The sequence below is a fragment of the Vigna angularis genome, chromosome 1 (genome assembly GCF_016808095.1).
Source record: "Vigna angularis cultivar LongXiaoDou No.4 chromosome 1, ASM1680809v1, whole genome shotgun sequence".
NCBI lineage: Eukaryota > Viridiplantae > Streptophyta > Magnoliopsida > Fabales > Fabaceae > Vigna > Vigna angularis.
The window spans coordinates 14,243,313-14,260,802 of NC_068970.1; the positions used below are offsets into that span (position 1 = coordinate 14,243,313).

The window sequence follows — 17,490 nt, forward strand, 5'->3', positions numbered from 1 at the left end:
TATTTTGTGCACGAGGTTTCGTGTACTAATGGAAATATTTTCTATAGTTTTGTAACAAAATTTTTAAGAACAAAACAATTAAGGTAAAAGATCGAAAATTTACTTACAAATTTAGGAAAGTATTGATGATTGTGAGAAACTAAGGTAAGAGATAGTAGATTGATTTACAAGTTTGGAATATAATGGTGAGAGTAGAAACTTGAAGACCCTATGATAAACAGTTGTGGATTTAATTGTGTTGTTATTGAAAATGTGAGATCATAATTAGATTTTGATGATAAAAAAAAAAGTATATCATTGACAGATAGTGTTTAATGATGAGATTGAATAATATAAAGTATATAGCTAGTGATTTATGTAGATCATTGGTAGATTACGTTAGTTTGAATTGAGTTAATGTTATTTTGATATAGTTTTGATTTTGTGTGATGTATGCTTTTTGTTATTGGATCTTTTGTTTTATGAGGTTGTTTCCTTTCAACGTAGTTGAATTGAAATAAATATGATTTGAGAAAAAAATTATTTTAAATTATTAAATTAGTTGTTCTAGTTAAACTAGAATAAAAAAGTATGTGAGATTTGTTCATCTCACTTAAATAATCTAGTATTGCTTAAGTGAGAAGATCTATTACTTAAGTTATGAATGATAACTCAACTTAGAGATAAGTCAATGATCTCTTTCTTGAATTTTGGTGGCTGATGTATAGTTGATCACTTGAGCTAAATAGACATTATATCAATTTTCTGCTTTGAGAGTTTAGTGGTTCAAATGTTCCAATCAGACTTAAATGATGATATTTTGATGCTAATGTTGGACTTTTTGATGCATCTAGGGGATGTATTGAAGATGTGCCGTGAGATTGGAGGTGAATGGAGACTTGGAAGGCAGCTGAAACCAAGGGAACAGTGGCGGCAGCAACTGCAGATTCTGGAGGAATTTCTGGATCAGATTGGTTGGGATCTTTGGAGGTGTGGCAACGGATTGTTGGTGTTTATGGTGAGTGGAGATGGAGGCTAGCTTGGAGAGGTGATTCACAACTCAGAAGGCTTCCTAGAGTGGAAGAAAGTTGCAATGGAGATCAAGCTAAGAAGTGACTCTTGGAGAAGGAATTTGCTATACATTTCAGCAGAAATTCTTTACTACAATCCAAAAGTGAGCTACAAGCTTTGCCTATGAGATTTTATAGATCAATCTCAAGGCTAAGCAAGCATATTACACGTTTCAGATCTGAAATGCTAATAACTACCCATGTGCTAAATGTGTGGCTTCTAGAAAGCTTTATGAAGCACGTGACAAATGAGTTTTACATGTGGAGGAAAAACAATTACTAATGCCGCCCCATAGAAGGATAAGCACACCCCTCCTTGTGTAGAAATGTCCACTTTACCCTTCTCCATGTTTTGGCAAATTTGTAACATCTTCTTGTTCTCCAATTTTCCATCCAAAAATAGCAAATAGTATTTGACCTTGGGGAGAATACTCATCTTGGAGCTTTTTGGCCATCCCTCTTGTGATGGGTCCTAGGGTGCTAGGCCTTCTTGTATCATCCCCTCCCTCTTGAGAAGGATTTGCCCTCAAATCTAAAAGGTCTTCATCTTCACTATCAAATCCTGAAAAAGGTTTAAGATCAGATACATTGAAGGTAGCATGAACACCATATTCAGAAGGAAGATCAAGTTGATATGCATTGTTATTAATCCTCCTTATCACTCTAAAAGGTCCATCTCCTCTAGGATTGAGTTTGGATTTTCTTAGTTGAGGAAATCTTTCCTTTCTAAGATGAATCCAAACTAAATCTCCTTCATTGAAGATTAACTCTTTCTTGCCCTTATTATGTTGCTTGGCATATTTCTCATTTTGTTGTTGAATTTGAATTTTAACCCTTTGATGTAAATCTTTGATAAATTTAGACTTAGATACCCCATCTTGATGAATAAAATCAATAGAATTTGGAAGGGGTATTAAATCCATGGGTGTCAAAGGATTAAAACCATAAACAACTTCAAAAGGAGACAATTTAGTAGTTCCATGAACTACTCTATTGTAGGCAAACTCAACATGAGGTAGGTACTCATCCCAAGATTTGTGATTTCCTTTAAGAACTACCCTTAGTAAAGTGGAAAGAGATCTATTGACTACTTCAGTTTGACCATCTGTTTGAGGATGGCAAGTAGTAGAAAAAGATAACTTAGTCCCTAATCTAGACCATAAGGTCCGCCAAAAGTGACTAAGGAATTTTGTATCTCTATCCGAAACTATTACCTTAGGTAACCCATGAAGTTTAACCACATCTCTAAAGAATAACTTTGCAATGTTGCTTGCATCATCTACTTTGTGGCAAGGTATAAAATGAGCCATTTTGCTAAATCTATCTACCACCACAAAGATAGAATCAAAACCCCTAGAAGTTTTGGGAAGACCTAACACAAAATCCATACTTATCTCTTCCCAAGGGGTGGAAGCAACATTCAAAGGAGTATAAAGTCCATGAGGCATTGATTTAGATTTAGCTTCTAAACAAGTTATACACTTAAAGCAATGCTTTTGAACATCCCTTCTCATGTGAGGCCAAAAGAATTTTTCTTTCAACATGCCAAGGGTCTTTTCTACCCCAAAATGCCCCATTAATCCTCCCTCATGTGTCTTTTTAACAAGGAGTTTTCTATGTGAACCTTGAGGAATGCAAATTTTTCCTTCTTTAAAAAGATACCCCTCTTTCACATAGAATCCTCCTTGAGGCTTATTGAGACATTCCTCATAGATATGAGCAAAATCAAGATCTTGTGAATATAATTCAAGAATGTTATTAAATCCAAGAATTTGAGCTCCCAATGTGGCTAATAGATTAATTTTTCTTGACAAAGCATCAGCCACCACATTGGATTTTCCTTTCTTGTATTTAATAACATAAGTGAATTGTTCAATGAATTCCAACCACTTAGCATGCCTCTTTTGTAACTAGTATTGACTCTTCAAATACTTAAGTGATTCATGATCACTATGAATGATAAACTCCTTGGCAACAAGGTAATGTTCCCAAGTTTGAAGAGCCCTCACAAGTGCATAGAGTTCCTTGTCATAGGTGGGGTAATTACAAGAGGCACCATGAAGTTTTTCACTAAAGTATGCAATTGGGTGTCCTTCTTGTAATAATACTGCACCTATGCCAAATCCTGAAGCATCACATTCTAGCTCAAAAGTTTTGGAAAAATTTGGCAAAGCTAGAATGGGTGCTTGTGTGAGCTTCTCTTTGAGTAGCTCAAAAGCCTTTTGTTGTTTATCCCCCCAATGGAATGTAACATCTTTTTTCACCAACTCATTGAGGGGTGAAGCAAGACTAGAGAAGTTAGGAACAAATCTTCTATAAAAGCTTGCCAACCCATGGAAGCTCCTTACTTCTCCTACATTCTTTGGAGGAGGCCAATCTTGGATGGCCTTTATTTTTTCTGGGTCCACATGAACCCCATTTTTGGTGACCACAAATCCAAGAAATATGACACTATCAACACAAAAGGTACACTTGTCAAAGTTTGCAAACAATTTGTGTTTTCTAAGAATTGTTAAAACAACTCTCAAATGATTTTCATGAGTTTGCAAATTTTGACTATATACCAAGATGTCATCAAAGTAGACAACTACAAACTTCCCAATGCAATCCCTAAAGACATGATTCATAAGTCTCATGAATGTGCTTGGAGCATTTGTAAGACCAAAAGGCATAACTAGCCATTCATATAATCCAAACTTGGTCTTAAAGGCAGTTTTCCATTCATCACTTTCTTTAATTCTTATTTGGTGATAGCCACTTTTTAAATCTACCTTTGAAAATATTTGTGCTCCATGCAATTCATCCAACATATCATCAAGCCTAGGAATGGGATGTCTATACTTGATTGTGATGTTGTTGATAGCCCTACAATCACAACACATGCGCCACTTCCCATCTTTTTTTGGTACAAGCAACACTGGTACAACACATGGACTTAGACTCTTTTGAACTAAGCCTTTATCTAGCAACTCTTGGACTTGTGTCTCAATCTCCTTAGTTTCTTGGGGGTTTGTCCAATAGGCTGGCCTATTAGGAAGAATTGCCCCTGGAATGAAATCAATTTGATGTTCTATTCCTCTTATGGGTGGAAGCCCTTTTGGAATTTCTTTTGGAAATAGATCATCAAATTCTTTCAAAAGTTTTTGAATGGGTGGAGAAAGAGTTGAAGTCTTTGGATCACTAGATATGCATGTAAGTGTCCCTTGACAAAGAAGAAGGTATGAAGGTTGCTCAACTTGAAGTGTATTGAGTAGAGTCTTTTTGTTTAAAAGAACTTCATGTTGAGTGACCTTAGGTGGTACACTTATCTCTATACCCTCCTTTCTTTTTGACTTTTTCTTTTGATCATGTTCTTGCTTTCTTAAAAACTTCATTTGTGCTTGATCCTTAGCAACTTGGGTAGGAGTCAAAGGATGAAGCACAAACTTCTTGTCCTTTTGATGGATAGTGATGGTATTGATTAAACCATGATGGATAGTTTGATGATCAAATTGCCATGGTCTCCCCAATAACACATGACATGCTTCCATGGGAACTATATCACATAAAACTTCATCTTTGAAGTTCCCAATGGAAAATGCCAACTTCACTTGATTCTTGACTATTATATCCCCATCTTCATTTAGCCAATGAAGTTTATAAGGTTTTGGATGGGGTATAATATCAAGCTTCAACTTCTCAACCAACCTTGTGCTACAACAATTGCAACAAGATCCACTATCAACAATGAGAGAACAATGATTTTCTTGAATTTTACATCTTGTGTGAAAGATGTTCTCTCTTTGTGATAGGTGTTCAAGACTTGGTTGGTTGCTAAGTATCCTTCTCACCATGAGAAGTTGTCCATCATCAGCATATATTTCCTTTCTCCTTTCTTCTTCCTCACTCTCACTTTTACTAGTTGGGGTGTCACTTTCACTACTATAAATGTCCTTGCCTTTCAAAATGATGTTTCTTTTTGTAGGACATTGAGTAGCTACATGACCCCTTCCTAGACATTTGAAGCATTTGATTTCACTTGTTCTGGTGTGTGAGGGTGTCTCTTTCTTGGGTCTCTCTTCTATTTTGGCTAGAGGTTTAAATGGCTCTTTTTCTTTAAAAATTTTCTTTTCAAAAGTAGGTTGAACTTGAATTCTTTTAGAAGAAGATTTTCTCAAGTTTTGTTGTTCTACCTTTATACACATTTGAACAAGATCATTCAAATCTCTATAAGGTAGAAGTTCAACCCTATCTCTTATGTCAAAATTGAGCCCACTTAAAAATCTAGCTAAAGTAATTTCTGGACCTTCTACTATGCCTGCCCTCATCATATACAACTCCATCTTTTGTCTATATTCCTCAACTGTCATAGACCTTTGTTGTAACCTTTGGAGTTTATCCATGAGTTCTCTATTGTAGTAGGAGGGAATGTGTCTCCTCCTAAGGGCAGACTTGAGATCATTCCAATAGTGGATGGAAGTGGCTTGATGTCTAAGCCTCTCTTTGACCAAGGCAGTCCACCAATACATTGCATGCCCTTGAAAGCTTAGGGTAGCTAGAGAGACCTTCCTCTCTTCACTCACTTGGTGGCATTCAAACAATTGTTCTACCTTCATCTCCCAATCAAGATAAGCCTCTACATTGTCCTTCCCATGGAAGTGAGGCAACACAACATTGACTTCTTTAGGGGGTGGGGGTGCATGAGAATTTCTCCTATGCCTCCTAGAAGTAGAAGGCTGATGAGGGTAATAATCACCCATACTCAAAGACATCCCTCCCTCTTGAGAGTTTTCACTCTGACTTCCCCTAGACTTACTTTTCCTTATCAATCTCAACTCATCTTGAATAACAGCATTTTGAAGCTCTCTATTGGCTTTCTCTTCATTCATTTCTCTTCTTATTTCCTTGAATTCATTAACTAAAGTTTGAAGAGAAAAATGTTCTTTTTCACTATCACTAATCCTAGGAGAATGCCTTCTAGACATTATGATGGACTTAAATGTTATTCTTGAAGTAAAGACTAGAGATTTTCACTTGAAAGCAATATTCCAGGTAAGGGAGGTGATTCACTAGGAATGCTTAAGTACCAAGCCTTATCCTTGCCAAATATGCTTCTGGCTACTTACTAGAGTCCTTAGATCAAAATCACTCTTAAATCCACTTAAGTCTTAAAGACAACAAAGAAAACACAAAGCAAAGAAAGGACACAACCTAAACTCTAAATTCGGACCCCTAAGAGAGCTTCCTATTCGCACAAGATATATGCTATCTAGTCGAGAATTGGAAAAGCAATTAAAGTGAGGTCTCCTAGGTGAGGCTTAGGCTTTGGATCTAAGACACACTCACCGACTACTCAATTTTAGGTTGTGAGACTTCTTTGAGTCTAGTTACAAATGAGGGAAGAGCACTTGTGAACTCTAGCACCTCACTTGCTTGGATTTGGAACTTACAACCAAAGAAACCAATGGAAATTACAAAAGAAATTTGGTAAATTGGAAAGGAAAAAGTTAAAATAGGCTAAGGGAACAATGTGTGCAGCTTTGGGTTGCTCTCAAAGAACTTGAATCTAATGGATTCCAAACAATTCTCTCAGCTGCAAAGTGCTTAAACAAGGAAATTGAGTTTCTGCAGAATGGAACTCTGCTGCAGGTTGCTGGTCGAACAATTCTGGACAGAATTGGTCACGGCTTTTCCTTCTTCAAGAGCCAACTTCAATCACTTTTCCTCACCAATTGAACTTCCTTTGATGCTTCCACTTGTAATGAGCCATTTGAATTATAGTTCACCTATCCAACAAACCAGTTAATCACAGAAACTACCACCACAATTGCCAGCAAAATCACATCCAAGTGACAGCAACACCAAGACTTTTGTCAAACAGATGGTGTGCAGAGTGTTCAAAAATCAGAAAGCAAGCAATTAAATGGCTATCAATCACGGTGGCACTTCAAAATGATCTTAGGAATGGCTCTAGAACAGATTTGAAACGCAATAAAAGACCAGAAACCAGAATCAAGCACGAAATAGCTATGCAATGAAAGTGGACCAAACTTTTTGTTGAAATGTCTCAATGAACTTGCATTAAATTTTGACAGCAATGTTCAAAGGTGCAACCAGAATTTCGAAATCAAGATGTATTGGTCCTATTCTGCCTTTTAATGTTTTAATCACTCTTTTTAACTTGAACTTTTGATATTTTATGGACCAATGGCTTTTGCTACATCCACTCTTATTGAATCAAACAGCAAAGCTTTGAAACTTTGGACTCAAAAAATTGCTGCATAGCTCTCGGCAGCCAGCAAAAATCTACCCAGAAAATGACCAAATGCACAGTACAGTTTATATGCTCATTCCAATGACTCAAACATGTTTCAATGATGAGTTAGGACTTGCAGAAACAGATATAATGAGCTAAATCACGGTGTAACAGAATTGGAATACTGCAGTGGTCATTTTCAGCTCAAATTCACAACCACAAGGGTCAAAATGTAGATTGGCTTTGATTCTGGATTAAAAACAGCAAAAAAGAGTTTGAAAATGGTATTTGAAAGTTGCTCAAAACAGCAGAATCAACTTAAGAATGATTGGCAATGATCTAGTACCAATCCAACTCAAATTATGCAGAATTTTTAACTCAAAGACACTTTGCAGATCGGCTACTGCATTTTTTTATGCTTACAACATTACAAAACACTTGGAATCAAATCATTTCATGTTCCAAATGATTCAGACATTAACTCATTCAATTGTTGTTCAATAGAACAGTGCACAATGCCAAATGACCAGTGGAATTTCGTTGCAGCAGAAACACTTTCTGGAAGAAACAGAACAGAAACTGAAAAGCAATGCAGATCTGAGTTTGGTTGGCAAATTTAAACACCTGAGTTCATCTCTTGATTGTTCATTGCTCTTAATTGGTGTAGCCACATCCAAACACTTCCAGAACCGTAAAACTTGGTTAAAAACCAGATTTGATGACAAAAACAACAAATTAACCAAACATGACTAAGACAAAACTGGAAATGATGCTCAAATGATTAAAATGACTCAAAGCAGCAAGAGATAACCGAATAAAATGATGAGAGACTCAAGCAAATAGAACTGGTATCAATAAAACTCAAAACATAGAAGCCTAAACACATCATAGATGCTGAAACAGAAACAGAATTCAGAAGAACAACAAGACATAGCAGGAATTGAATGACAGTTTGGAAATGAAAGATGAAACCACTTATCTCACGGTTCAAGTTAGAACCTATGCTCTGAGTACCACTTGATGCATCTAGGGGGATGTATTGAAGATGTGCCGTGAGATTGGAGGTGAATGGAGACTTGGAAGGAAGCTGAAACCAAGGGAACAGTGGCGGCAGCAACTGCAGATTCTGGAGGAATTTCTGGATCAGATTGGCTGGGATCTTTGGAGGTGTGGCAGCGGATTGTTGGTGTTTATGGTGAGTGGAGATGGAGGCTTGCTTGGAGAGGTGATTCACAACTCAGAAGGCTTCCTAGAGTGGAAGAAAGTTGCAATGGAGATCAAGCTAAGAAGTGACTCTTGGAGAAGGAATTTGCTATACATTTCAGCAGAAATTCTTTACTACAATCCAAAAGTGAGCTACAAGCTTTGCCTATGAGATTTTATAGATCAATCTCAAGGCTAAGCAAGCATATTACACATTTCAGATCTGAAATGCTAATAACTACCCATGTGCTAAATGTGTGGCTTCTAGAAAGCTTTATGAAGCACGTGACAAATGAGTTTTACATGTGGAGGAAAAACAATTACTAATGCCGCCCCATAGAAGGATAAGCACACCCCTCCTTGTGTAGAAATGTTCACTTTACCCTTCTCCATGTTTTGGCAAATTTGTAACATCTTCTTGTTCTCCAATTTTCCATCCAAAAATAGCAAATAGTATTTGACCTTGGGGAGAATACTCATCTTGGAGCTTTTTGGCCATCCCTCTTGTGATGGGTCCTAGGGTGCTAGGCCTTCTTGTATCACTTTTGGTAAAGAATAGATTGAAATATTTTTCTTTCTAAACACCTCGATGACTTGTTAATGAAATATTTTCTTTGGATTTAAATTAATTGAACAAAACAATTTATTTGAATGTTTTATTGGGTGCTTAATGAGTTTTGATGTGGAATGCTTTTTCTTTAGGAATCACTTGTAAGTAATTTATGTGAGTTATCACTTGTAAGTAATTTATGTGAGTTAAATATACAATATAGGTAAAAGTATGTTTGACATTATAGTGTAGACATTAAGATTATAATAAAGTTATATGGTATCAAATTTAGCACTAAAAGATAATACATAATTGTGAATATTGAGTTATAGAATTCAATGAGATATCTAGATTTTATTGTTACACCAAGTGATATAAGTATACACACTAGTGTAGACAACTATTTTTAACAATGGTTAAAAAGTATCACAATTAGTTCAAAATCAATAATTAAACGTATGAGATGGAGATAACTCATAAAAGTTTTCACTGCCTAATTACAGATAAATACTCATGAGATTTCACAAATAAAATTAAAATTAAAATGATTAGATCACTAAATACATAAAATATTTATGATAGATGTTAGTTTATGCATTAAATCTTAATATTATATATTCTCTTCAAAAGAATATTATATTTTTATTTATATTGTGAGTTGTATTTGATAAACTTATGTAAAGATATATAAATATTATTTATCTATTATAAAATCTAAATTGTTAAGTTACCTTTACTTTGTTTCATCGTATTTTTGTCTAGATTGTATTATCATCTTATTTTGACGTATGATCATATAATTCTATGAAGCAAGTACAAGAGAATCCTTTAGAAGTTAATAGAATGAATATTATATCAATTTAATGTCATATATTTCGATGTGAAGTATGCTAAATATGAGATTGAAAAAATAGTAAGTAATTTACATATATGTTTTATTTATTATACATATTTTGGAGTTTTACTAGGATGATTTGATTGGTAGAAACAATTGTTATGGGAAAAACATCCGTATTGTACGAATGTGATATATTGATGAAATTAATAATGAATAGTCAAACTTATCCAAATAAATTTGATAAAGTAAAATTGTCAGCATCCATTTGGTTGCTTAATTTATGGTTGTACAAGACGTGCATATTGACTTAGGATAATTAAGGAATAATGTATTGCAAGTCCTTTTTTGTTTTAATCACGTCTCAACTGACTCACCTTTTACATTAAAAAAGCAAGAGTGACGCACATTTGTGCTGTGTATCTGGACAATGTGTGCTGATGTAGAGTATGAGAAATGTTATTAACATGTTTTTACACACTCTAGAAATGTACACTCCTCTCTCTGTATACATTAAAATTTATTATTTTGAAATTAGTTTATAAAATTAGAAATTGATATATAATAATAATAATAATTTGTACTTACTAATTTTCTCTGATTTTATATTTAATACTTTAACTACATATTATAATTTATCATATTTAATAAATGTAGTTTTTAGTATTATTTGAAATCAATTTTCCTTATAATATATTAATTATGATATGCATTTAATATAGATATTTAATAAATTTAATAAATGTAATATGTGTTTCTGTATGTAATTTTAAAAAAGAATTAATTGATAAAAAAGTTTTAAGATAGAAATGGATATATAATACTATGAAAAATTAATCTCACATAAATTTATACGATAACACATTGCATAGATACATCTTAGTTAGAGTGTGTTACTACGACAGCCATTGATGTAAGACTTTTTTTTAAATTTAATAAATGTAATATATGTACTTTTAAGCCAATATCTATATTATATTATATTAAAATATCGCTATTTTAAAAGTTTGAATTAATAGACTTTAAATTTACATTTATATATATAAACTTTAATTATCCAATTAACACTTTTAATATTATTAATTTACATATATAATTTAAATAAGAAAATTATAAATATATACTTAGAATTTTAGAAGAAATTTCGTGACAGACTTTTTTCTCTTTGAATATTATAATTATTAATGTCTGTATGGTTACTTATTGCGTGTTATTTTTTAATATAATTATGTATACTTAACTTAAACCTAGTGTTACAATTTAACAGAGTAAGATTAAATTATTATATATACATATTTAAATAATAAATTTACGTTACAAATGTAGTAAGAAATAAATTAATTACTTTAATTTTTAGTTTGATATTTTATTTTTTTTAAAGTCATAATTTCGTTAAAAGAGTTCGACACACTCCATATTATTCCTAAGAGAAATGTGTAATATATATATATATATATATATATATATATATATATATATATATATATATATATATATATTATTTATATTAATCCATTTATTATATATTATAAACTGATAAGTTTTTTCTTCATGTATAAGGTTTCATACTTAATCATGCCAAAAGCAGTGCATTACAGCGAGTTATAGTTTTTAGTTGTTTTCTTCTTTCTTATCAGTGCAGAATAAAGAGATAGTTTTGAAAGAAGGTTGTAATGGTAAATTTAAAGTGATTAAGCTATAGTGTGTAAACAAAATCGGGGCCATGGTTAGAATTTTCCAGCAGCAAAATTCCAGTTATCAATATTTTTCAAAGCCCCCAATATTTACACATACAAACAATTGAAAAATATGATATCGGTGATTGGAAAAACAGACAAAAGATTTTCAAACAATTACCACAAGGAACTGGCGACCATCCGACACATGTCTTGCGGCAACGGAAAACGAAAAACAGTTGTTCTTAGTTGAAGCTACCGTATTGAAAGAGAAAAGGTTGAACAACACCCAAGGTTGAATAGTTACCAAGTTGATTGAGACATTATCAGCATGACTCTTAGATTGCGTAGGAATGGAATTCAGAAAAACACAACCTCTTCACTTTTCATAATGTTCCTATTTCATCCAAAGTCAATATACATATAGGAGAGTCTTTTATAAATGAAACTCCTCTATCCTCTATGATGTCTTGGAATTCGGTGGAATCTGAATAAAATGCATTTTATCTTAACTTCAAAATACATATATTGGATATACCACATTAGATTATTACTTTATAATATATAAGTAAAATAATTTTATCTTGGTTTGTTAATCCAAAATCCCACGTGTGTGCTGTGTGCATATTCTTTGGAATTTCAATACCTAGGCCATTTGATTTCTTACATCATGACTATGTGCTTTCTGACACAAATTCAAAGATTGGTTATTACACGTTTAGCTGCTTTTCATCTCCTTGCAATATTATATTATTGCACGTGAATTTTATGACAGGCTTCGATCCTAACAAGTAACGATTCAAAGGGTCAACATGCAGTATTGTTGATGGAAAAGAAAACCCAAGCTAGCTAGTGTAACATGCAGAATGTACAATGCTATGCTGCAAAATTTATTCATCCACCAAATACTAATCACGTAGAAACTACAATGCGTTTTTTTATGCCTAATTAAGTAATCAGTTTAATATATTCTTTCTTTCTGACTGCTACAAATACTTGTTCAAAGAATACAAGTTTACATTGAAAGAGAACAAATTGGATTTGACTGAGATGAAAAAGATGACAGAACTTTTTATATCTGATACATCTCGAGTTCATCACATGTACTAGTTTGGCTAATATACCAATATTATAAGTAATTCTCTTTCTTCAAATTAACATTTTGAGACTTTTAGTTCGAAATATTGTTTAAAATAATAAATAATAATAATCGACATAAGAATACTGGTCAGAGTGCGGCTGGTCAATTTTTGTTGCCGATAACCCGACATTAGACCTCAACCAAATCAGGGAAGGTAAATGCTTCTTTTATTCCAACTTTGATTCTACTGGCTTCTACGTATGACTTAGTATTACTCCAAAACATTGCTTTATTATTGTTAAATGAAGTATTTCTATACACTTTAACATATGACTGCAAATAATTATTTTAAAAATAGCATAATTCTATAAGAACAATGACGTGCAACCTAGAATGATATTAAAATCATTCAAAATCAAAACCAACATGCGTGAGTTTTCTAAAAAATGTTTAATTATTTATTTATTTTTTAAGAGAGGCAAAATGGAGGTCTACAATTTTAAAACCTTCACAAGGCTCGTATAGTTTTCAAAACAAATAAAATATCATCAACAAGTTTTTAAACAATGCAAAATGGTTATTATCAACATCCTTCAGCTTACTCTAAATAAAAAATATATAAACCTACGTGGTAAATTATTTTAAAAATATTGTCAAATTTTGCATTATATATTTGTTTTTCTATTTCGACTTCAAAAATCTCTTAATTGACTTTATTTCAATAGTATTTTCATTCGGAGTTAATTGTTTTTGAGGGTGAAAATACACTGAATGTATTATGCACGCACTTATACAAATAATAAGATAAAATTATTGTAGTTAATATAAAATAGACTTTCAGTATCAACTTGAGCTGACAGAAGTGGTGAGAAACTCACATCACTTAACTAAGAGATTAGAGATCGATTTCTAACCTTTGGAAACTTAGACTTACATAAAGATTAATTTTCTTGAATTTACTACGCTCTAAATAGGAGATCAAATATTAATTAATTAAAAAAAGACATTTAGAAGGGTCCAAAAATAGATGAATATTTTCAGAAGAGGTTTTAACTCTAATATTTCATGTCATTCCACTTCAAAATATCTTGACAAATAGCATACATTCAAGAGTGCCATGTACACTTATGAAAAGACCAACATGGAAACATCTCTGAAGGAAAAGGAAACAAACTTCGTAGATTAGCTGAAAGTATTTTTTTTTAATAATTTATTACATTTATTTGAAACCATTACACACAAAACTCAAACATAAAGTTTTAAAGAAAATTGGCATGCATCACGTATTTAAAAGATATATTCTCAGATGATTATAAATATAGGCATGATTCGGTAAACGTAGTTGCTAACTTAGACTTTATGATACTCAATGAAAGTATTTACGTTTAAAAGTTTTATGGATACTTAAATATAATATTCAGGTGTAAAAGTGTGAATGTCCCTATTGGTGGAAACCATATGATACTAAGTTAGTCCATGAATTACTTAATATTAGACTTTATCCATGGTCGACTAAAGATCAAGATGATAGAAACATACATGGAAGTCTGGCTTATCAAATTGTTAAATGGTTTTTTATTTTTGTTTTATTTTCTTTGTTTAATAGGAAATAAAGAGCCGTAGTAAGTTAACAATTATAAACAGATAATATAGTAAAATAAAGAAAAAGAAATAGATATTATTGGTTTGATATGATATATATTGATCGCCTCATTATCAAGTTCTTGTTAGATTAGTGACAATCTTATGTAATTAAGTAATAATATATATTAAATATCTGTGAAAATTTGTTGGATAAGAAAATTGATATCTTTCCAATAAACTTTGTAGAAGTTGTGATAGGACTAAAAGGTATCAAGTGGTTGAAATTTGAAAAATGTATTATAAATATATAAGTAAATTATTAGACTTTATTTCTTTTTATAACAAAATAACCAATGTTCAATGTCAAAAGATAATAAAGAATTTATGATATTTAGATAGAAAGATAACTATCTAAAAATAGACAAGATAAAAATGGGAATAATAAATAGTTTTGTAAGTTAAAACCGAATAACCTATTTCACCTATATCTCACCACTTAAAAGATAATAGTATCTAATAAGAAAAGAGAGAGTTTCAAATAGCAACAAATTCTCAGTTTTTTTCTTTGACGAAACCTTGGTCGAATAGAAGAAAACAAGAGAATTCATTCCCTGCAAATTTAAGCAATATAAAATGGCTATTGAATGCAAAACGTGGTAAGATGGTTAGGCGTTTACAATTGATGAGCATAGAAAGTAGAAAATACATGCACCCAAATCAATTTAATGAGAAGCAACAAAATTGAGTATATAGAAAGGAAAACATGGAGTAAGTTTGACGATCTTTCTGGTTGTTTCCGTCGTTCAAAAGCTAAAAGATAAACCAAATGTGCTAATCGAAACAATTTTCAAGAAAGAGTATATTATACATTTAAATTCAATTAATAGATCCTGTGTTTGATTTTGCTTTTCCAACAAAAGAATAATCGACTGTATAGAAGAATAATCTTTCTATGTATCATGAATCTTGAATATAATAAACCATGAATCCTGCGGAGACTGTTGTGATGAGTTTGTTGTTACTCTATTACCAATCAAACAACTAACTCAGATGATTCTTTGGTGGCACATGATCCCAAAAAACCTTCCTCAACTTCTTGCTCTAGCTCTTTCTCTTCTTCCTCCTCCACCAGTTTTTTCTCCTCGTTAGAATCACATGAAGTGAGTTCCTTAGCTCTCAAAGCTTGTCCCTCCCAATTGGTCCGCGCCAACACGAACATCATTGTGATCATACAAGACCCCTGCGCCGCCAACATCCCCAGCCACAACCCTTTGAAGTCAAACCCTGCAAAGAACCCCAACCACACCGCAACCGGCATGCCCACTAGGTAGAAGCAACCCAAGTTTATGTTTGCCCCCAATTTCGGCCTCGCTGTCCCCCTCAAAACCCCGCAAACCGTCGTCTGGGGACAGTTCCCGAGCTCGCAAAGCCCAATGATAGGCAACACCATCGACGTCAAAGCAAGGATTTCTCCGTCCCCCGTGAACATCGTCGCCCAAACCTTCCTCACCGAAATCGCGAACGCCAACGCAGAGAACCCCAATACGAAACTGAAACAGAGTCCAACCAGCGCCGCAATTTTCGCCCTCACAGGATTCCCCGCACCCAACTCGTTTCCAACACGCGTCGACACTCCAAAACTTAAAGACGACGGAAAAATGTATATCAAAGCCGTGGTTTGAATTAAAACCCCCATGGAGGCAACACTTGCATGAGGGTTCACTAACAACCCGCACAGTAAAATCATTATCTCGTACCACCACCATTCCAGACAAACCGACACGCAACTCGGAATCGCGAGATTCAGGAGCCTTTTCCACCCCTTGAAGCACGAGCTGGAAATACCCGGCCACGTTTTCTTGTGCGTGCCTGATACCACAACGTAAATAACCAACGACGCGACGAGGTTGAAATTGGTGATCACGGCGCTTAACGCGATGCCTCCGATTCCGAGGTTGAGGACGGAGACAAAGAGGTAGTTGATGGGCACGTGGAGGATAATGGAGAGAGCGGCGCAGCACGTGAGAGGAAGAGTTATTGATTGGCTTCGAAGATAGATTCTTAGAGGGTGCAGCAGCGATTGTAATATAAGATCTGGGAGAGAGTAATATATATAGAATTGCGCCTCATTGGCTATGTCTTCTTCTTGGCCACATAGGAGTAATAGTTTCTTGATGTTGAGCCAGAAGAATGAGATGAAAAGTGAAGTTAGGAGAAGAAGGAGAACGGTTCTCTGCATGGTGAGGCCGAGAAGTTTGAACCTTTTGGCTCCGAAGGCCTGACCGCAGATGGGTTCCATTCCCATGGCGAGGCCAGAGAGAACAGAGTAGCCAGTGATGTTGGCGAATCCGATGGCTAAGGAGCCACCTGCGAGAGCGAGTTCTCCGAGGTGGCCAAGGAAGATCATGGAGATCATGGAGCGAGAATAGAGTAATAGACCAGTTAGGATCATGGAGAAGGATATGTTGGAAATACACTTGGCTTCGAGGAGGGCCAGGGACCAATGGGTTTCGTTGGGATTTTGTGGTTGGTGATGATGTTGTGGACATGTTGGGGATTTGGGGATCAAACTGGTGCACATGTTGGTCTCAACCTGTAATTGGGGATTCGATATCTTTGGGTGGCCCTCATTCCTTTCACAGAAAGTTGAGGTGGGTGATAACTGGCGCATCGTTTCTTTTGACAGTTTCTCACAAGAGACAAAGCAAAGAAAGAGAGAGAAGTGAGAGTTTACAACAGAGGTTTAGCTCGTGGCGAAATATTGCTCTTTGCAAGAGTGTAACACGGGGGTTTATAAGAGAAGGTTTGAGCTATGAATTTTGGAATGTTCTATTCAAATGAGAAGTACGACACACGGCCACACGTAGGGTCGACACACACTAATGCTAGTGCTACAGAATACATTTACCAACTCAAACTCTGAAATATTTTTCCTTTTTCCTTTTTCAATTTCAAGCCTCCTTTTATGACCGACCAATAGCGTATGTCATGAGAGTATATCACCATTTGGCCTGCAGCTAACACAATGGGGTGAGACCCGGAGGCCGCCGAACCGCACTGAACTCACCAAATGTAAAATAAAAACACTCAATCGATCAATTTTGCCGAATAATGGGTCAGACCAGTACAAATGAGTAAAATGATTTAAATGTTGAATGGAATTTTTCTTCTTTTTTTTCTCATGTTATTAATTAACCGTTGCGTTATATTCATGAAGATTGCTGAGCTAGATTGGAGGAGAATGTTTTCTGACAATGGAAACAATAAATTGTATTAT

At 34.2% G+C, this 17,490-nt stretch overlaps 1 protein-coding gene across 1 annotated transcript; it reads right to left on the reverse strand.

The window, feature by feature from the left end:
* Nucleotides 1-15,042: 15,042 nt before the first annotated feature.
* Nucleotides 15,043-16,972, reverse strand: LOC108329233 (protein DETOXIFICATION 49). Its single transcript, XM_017563358.2, has one exon. It carries the CDS (start codon nt 16,882-16,884, stop codon nt 15,247-15,249), a length of 1,638 nt encoding a protein of 545 aa, XP_017418847.1. The 5' UTR covers nt 16,885-16,972; the 3' UTR covers nt 15,043-15,246.
* Nucleotides 16,973-17,490: the final 518 nt, after the last annotated feature.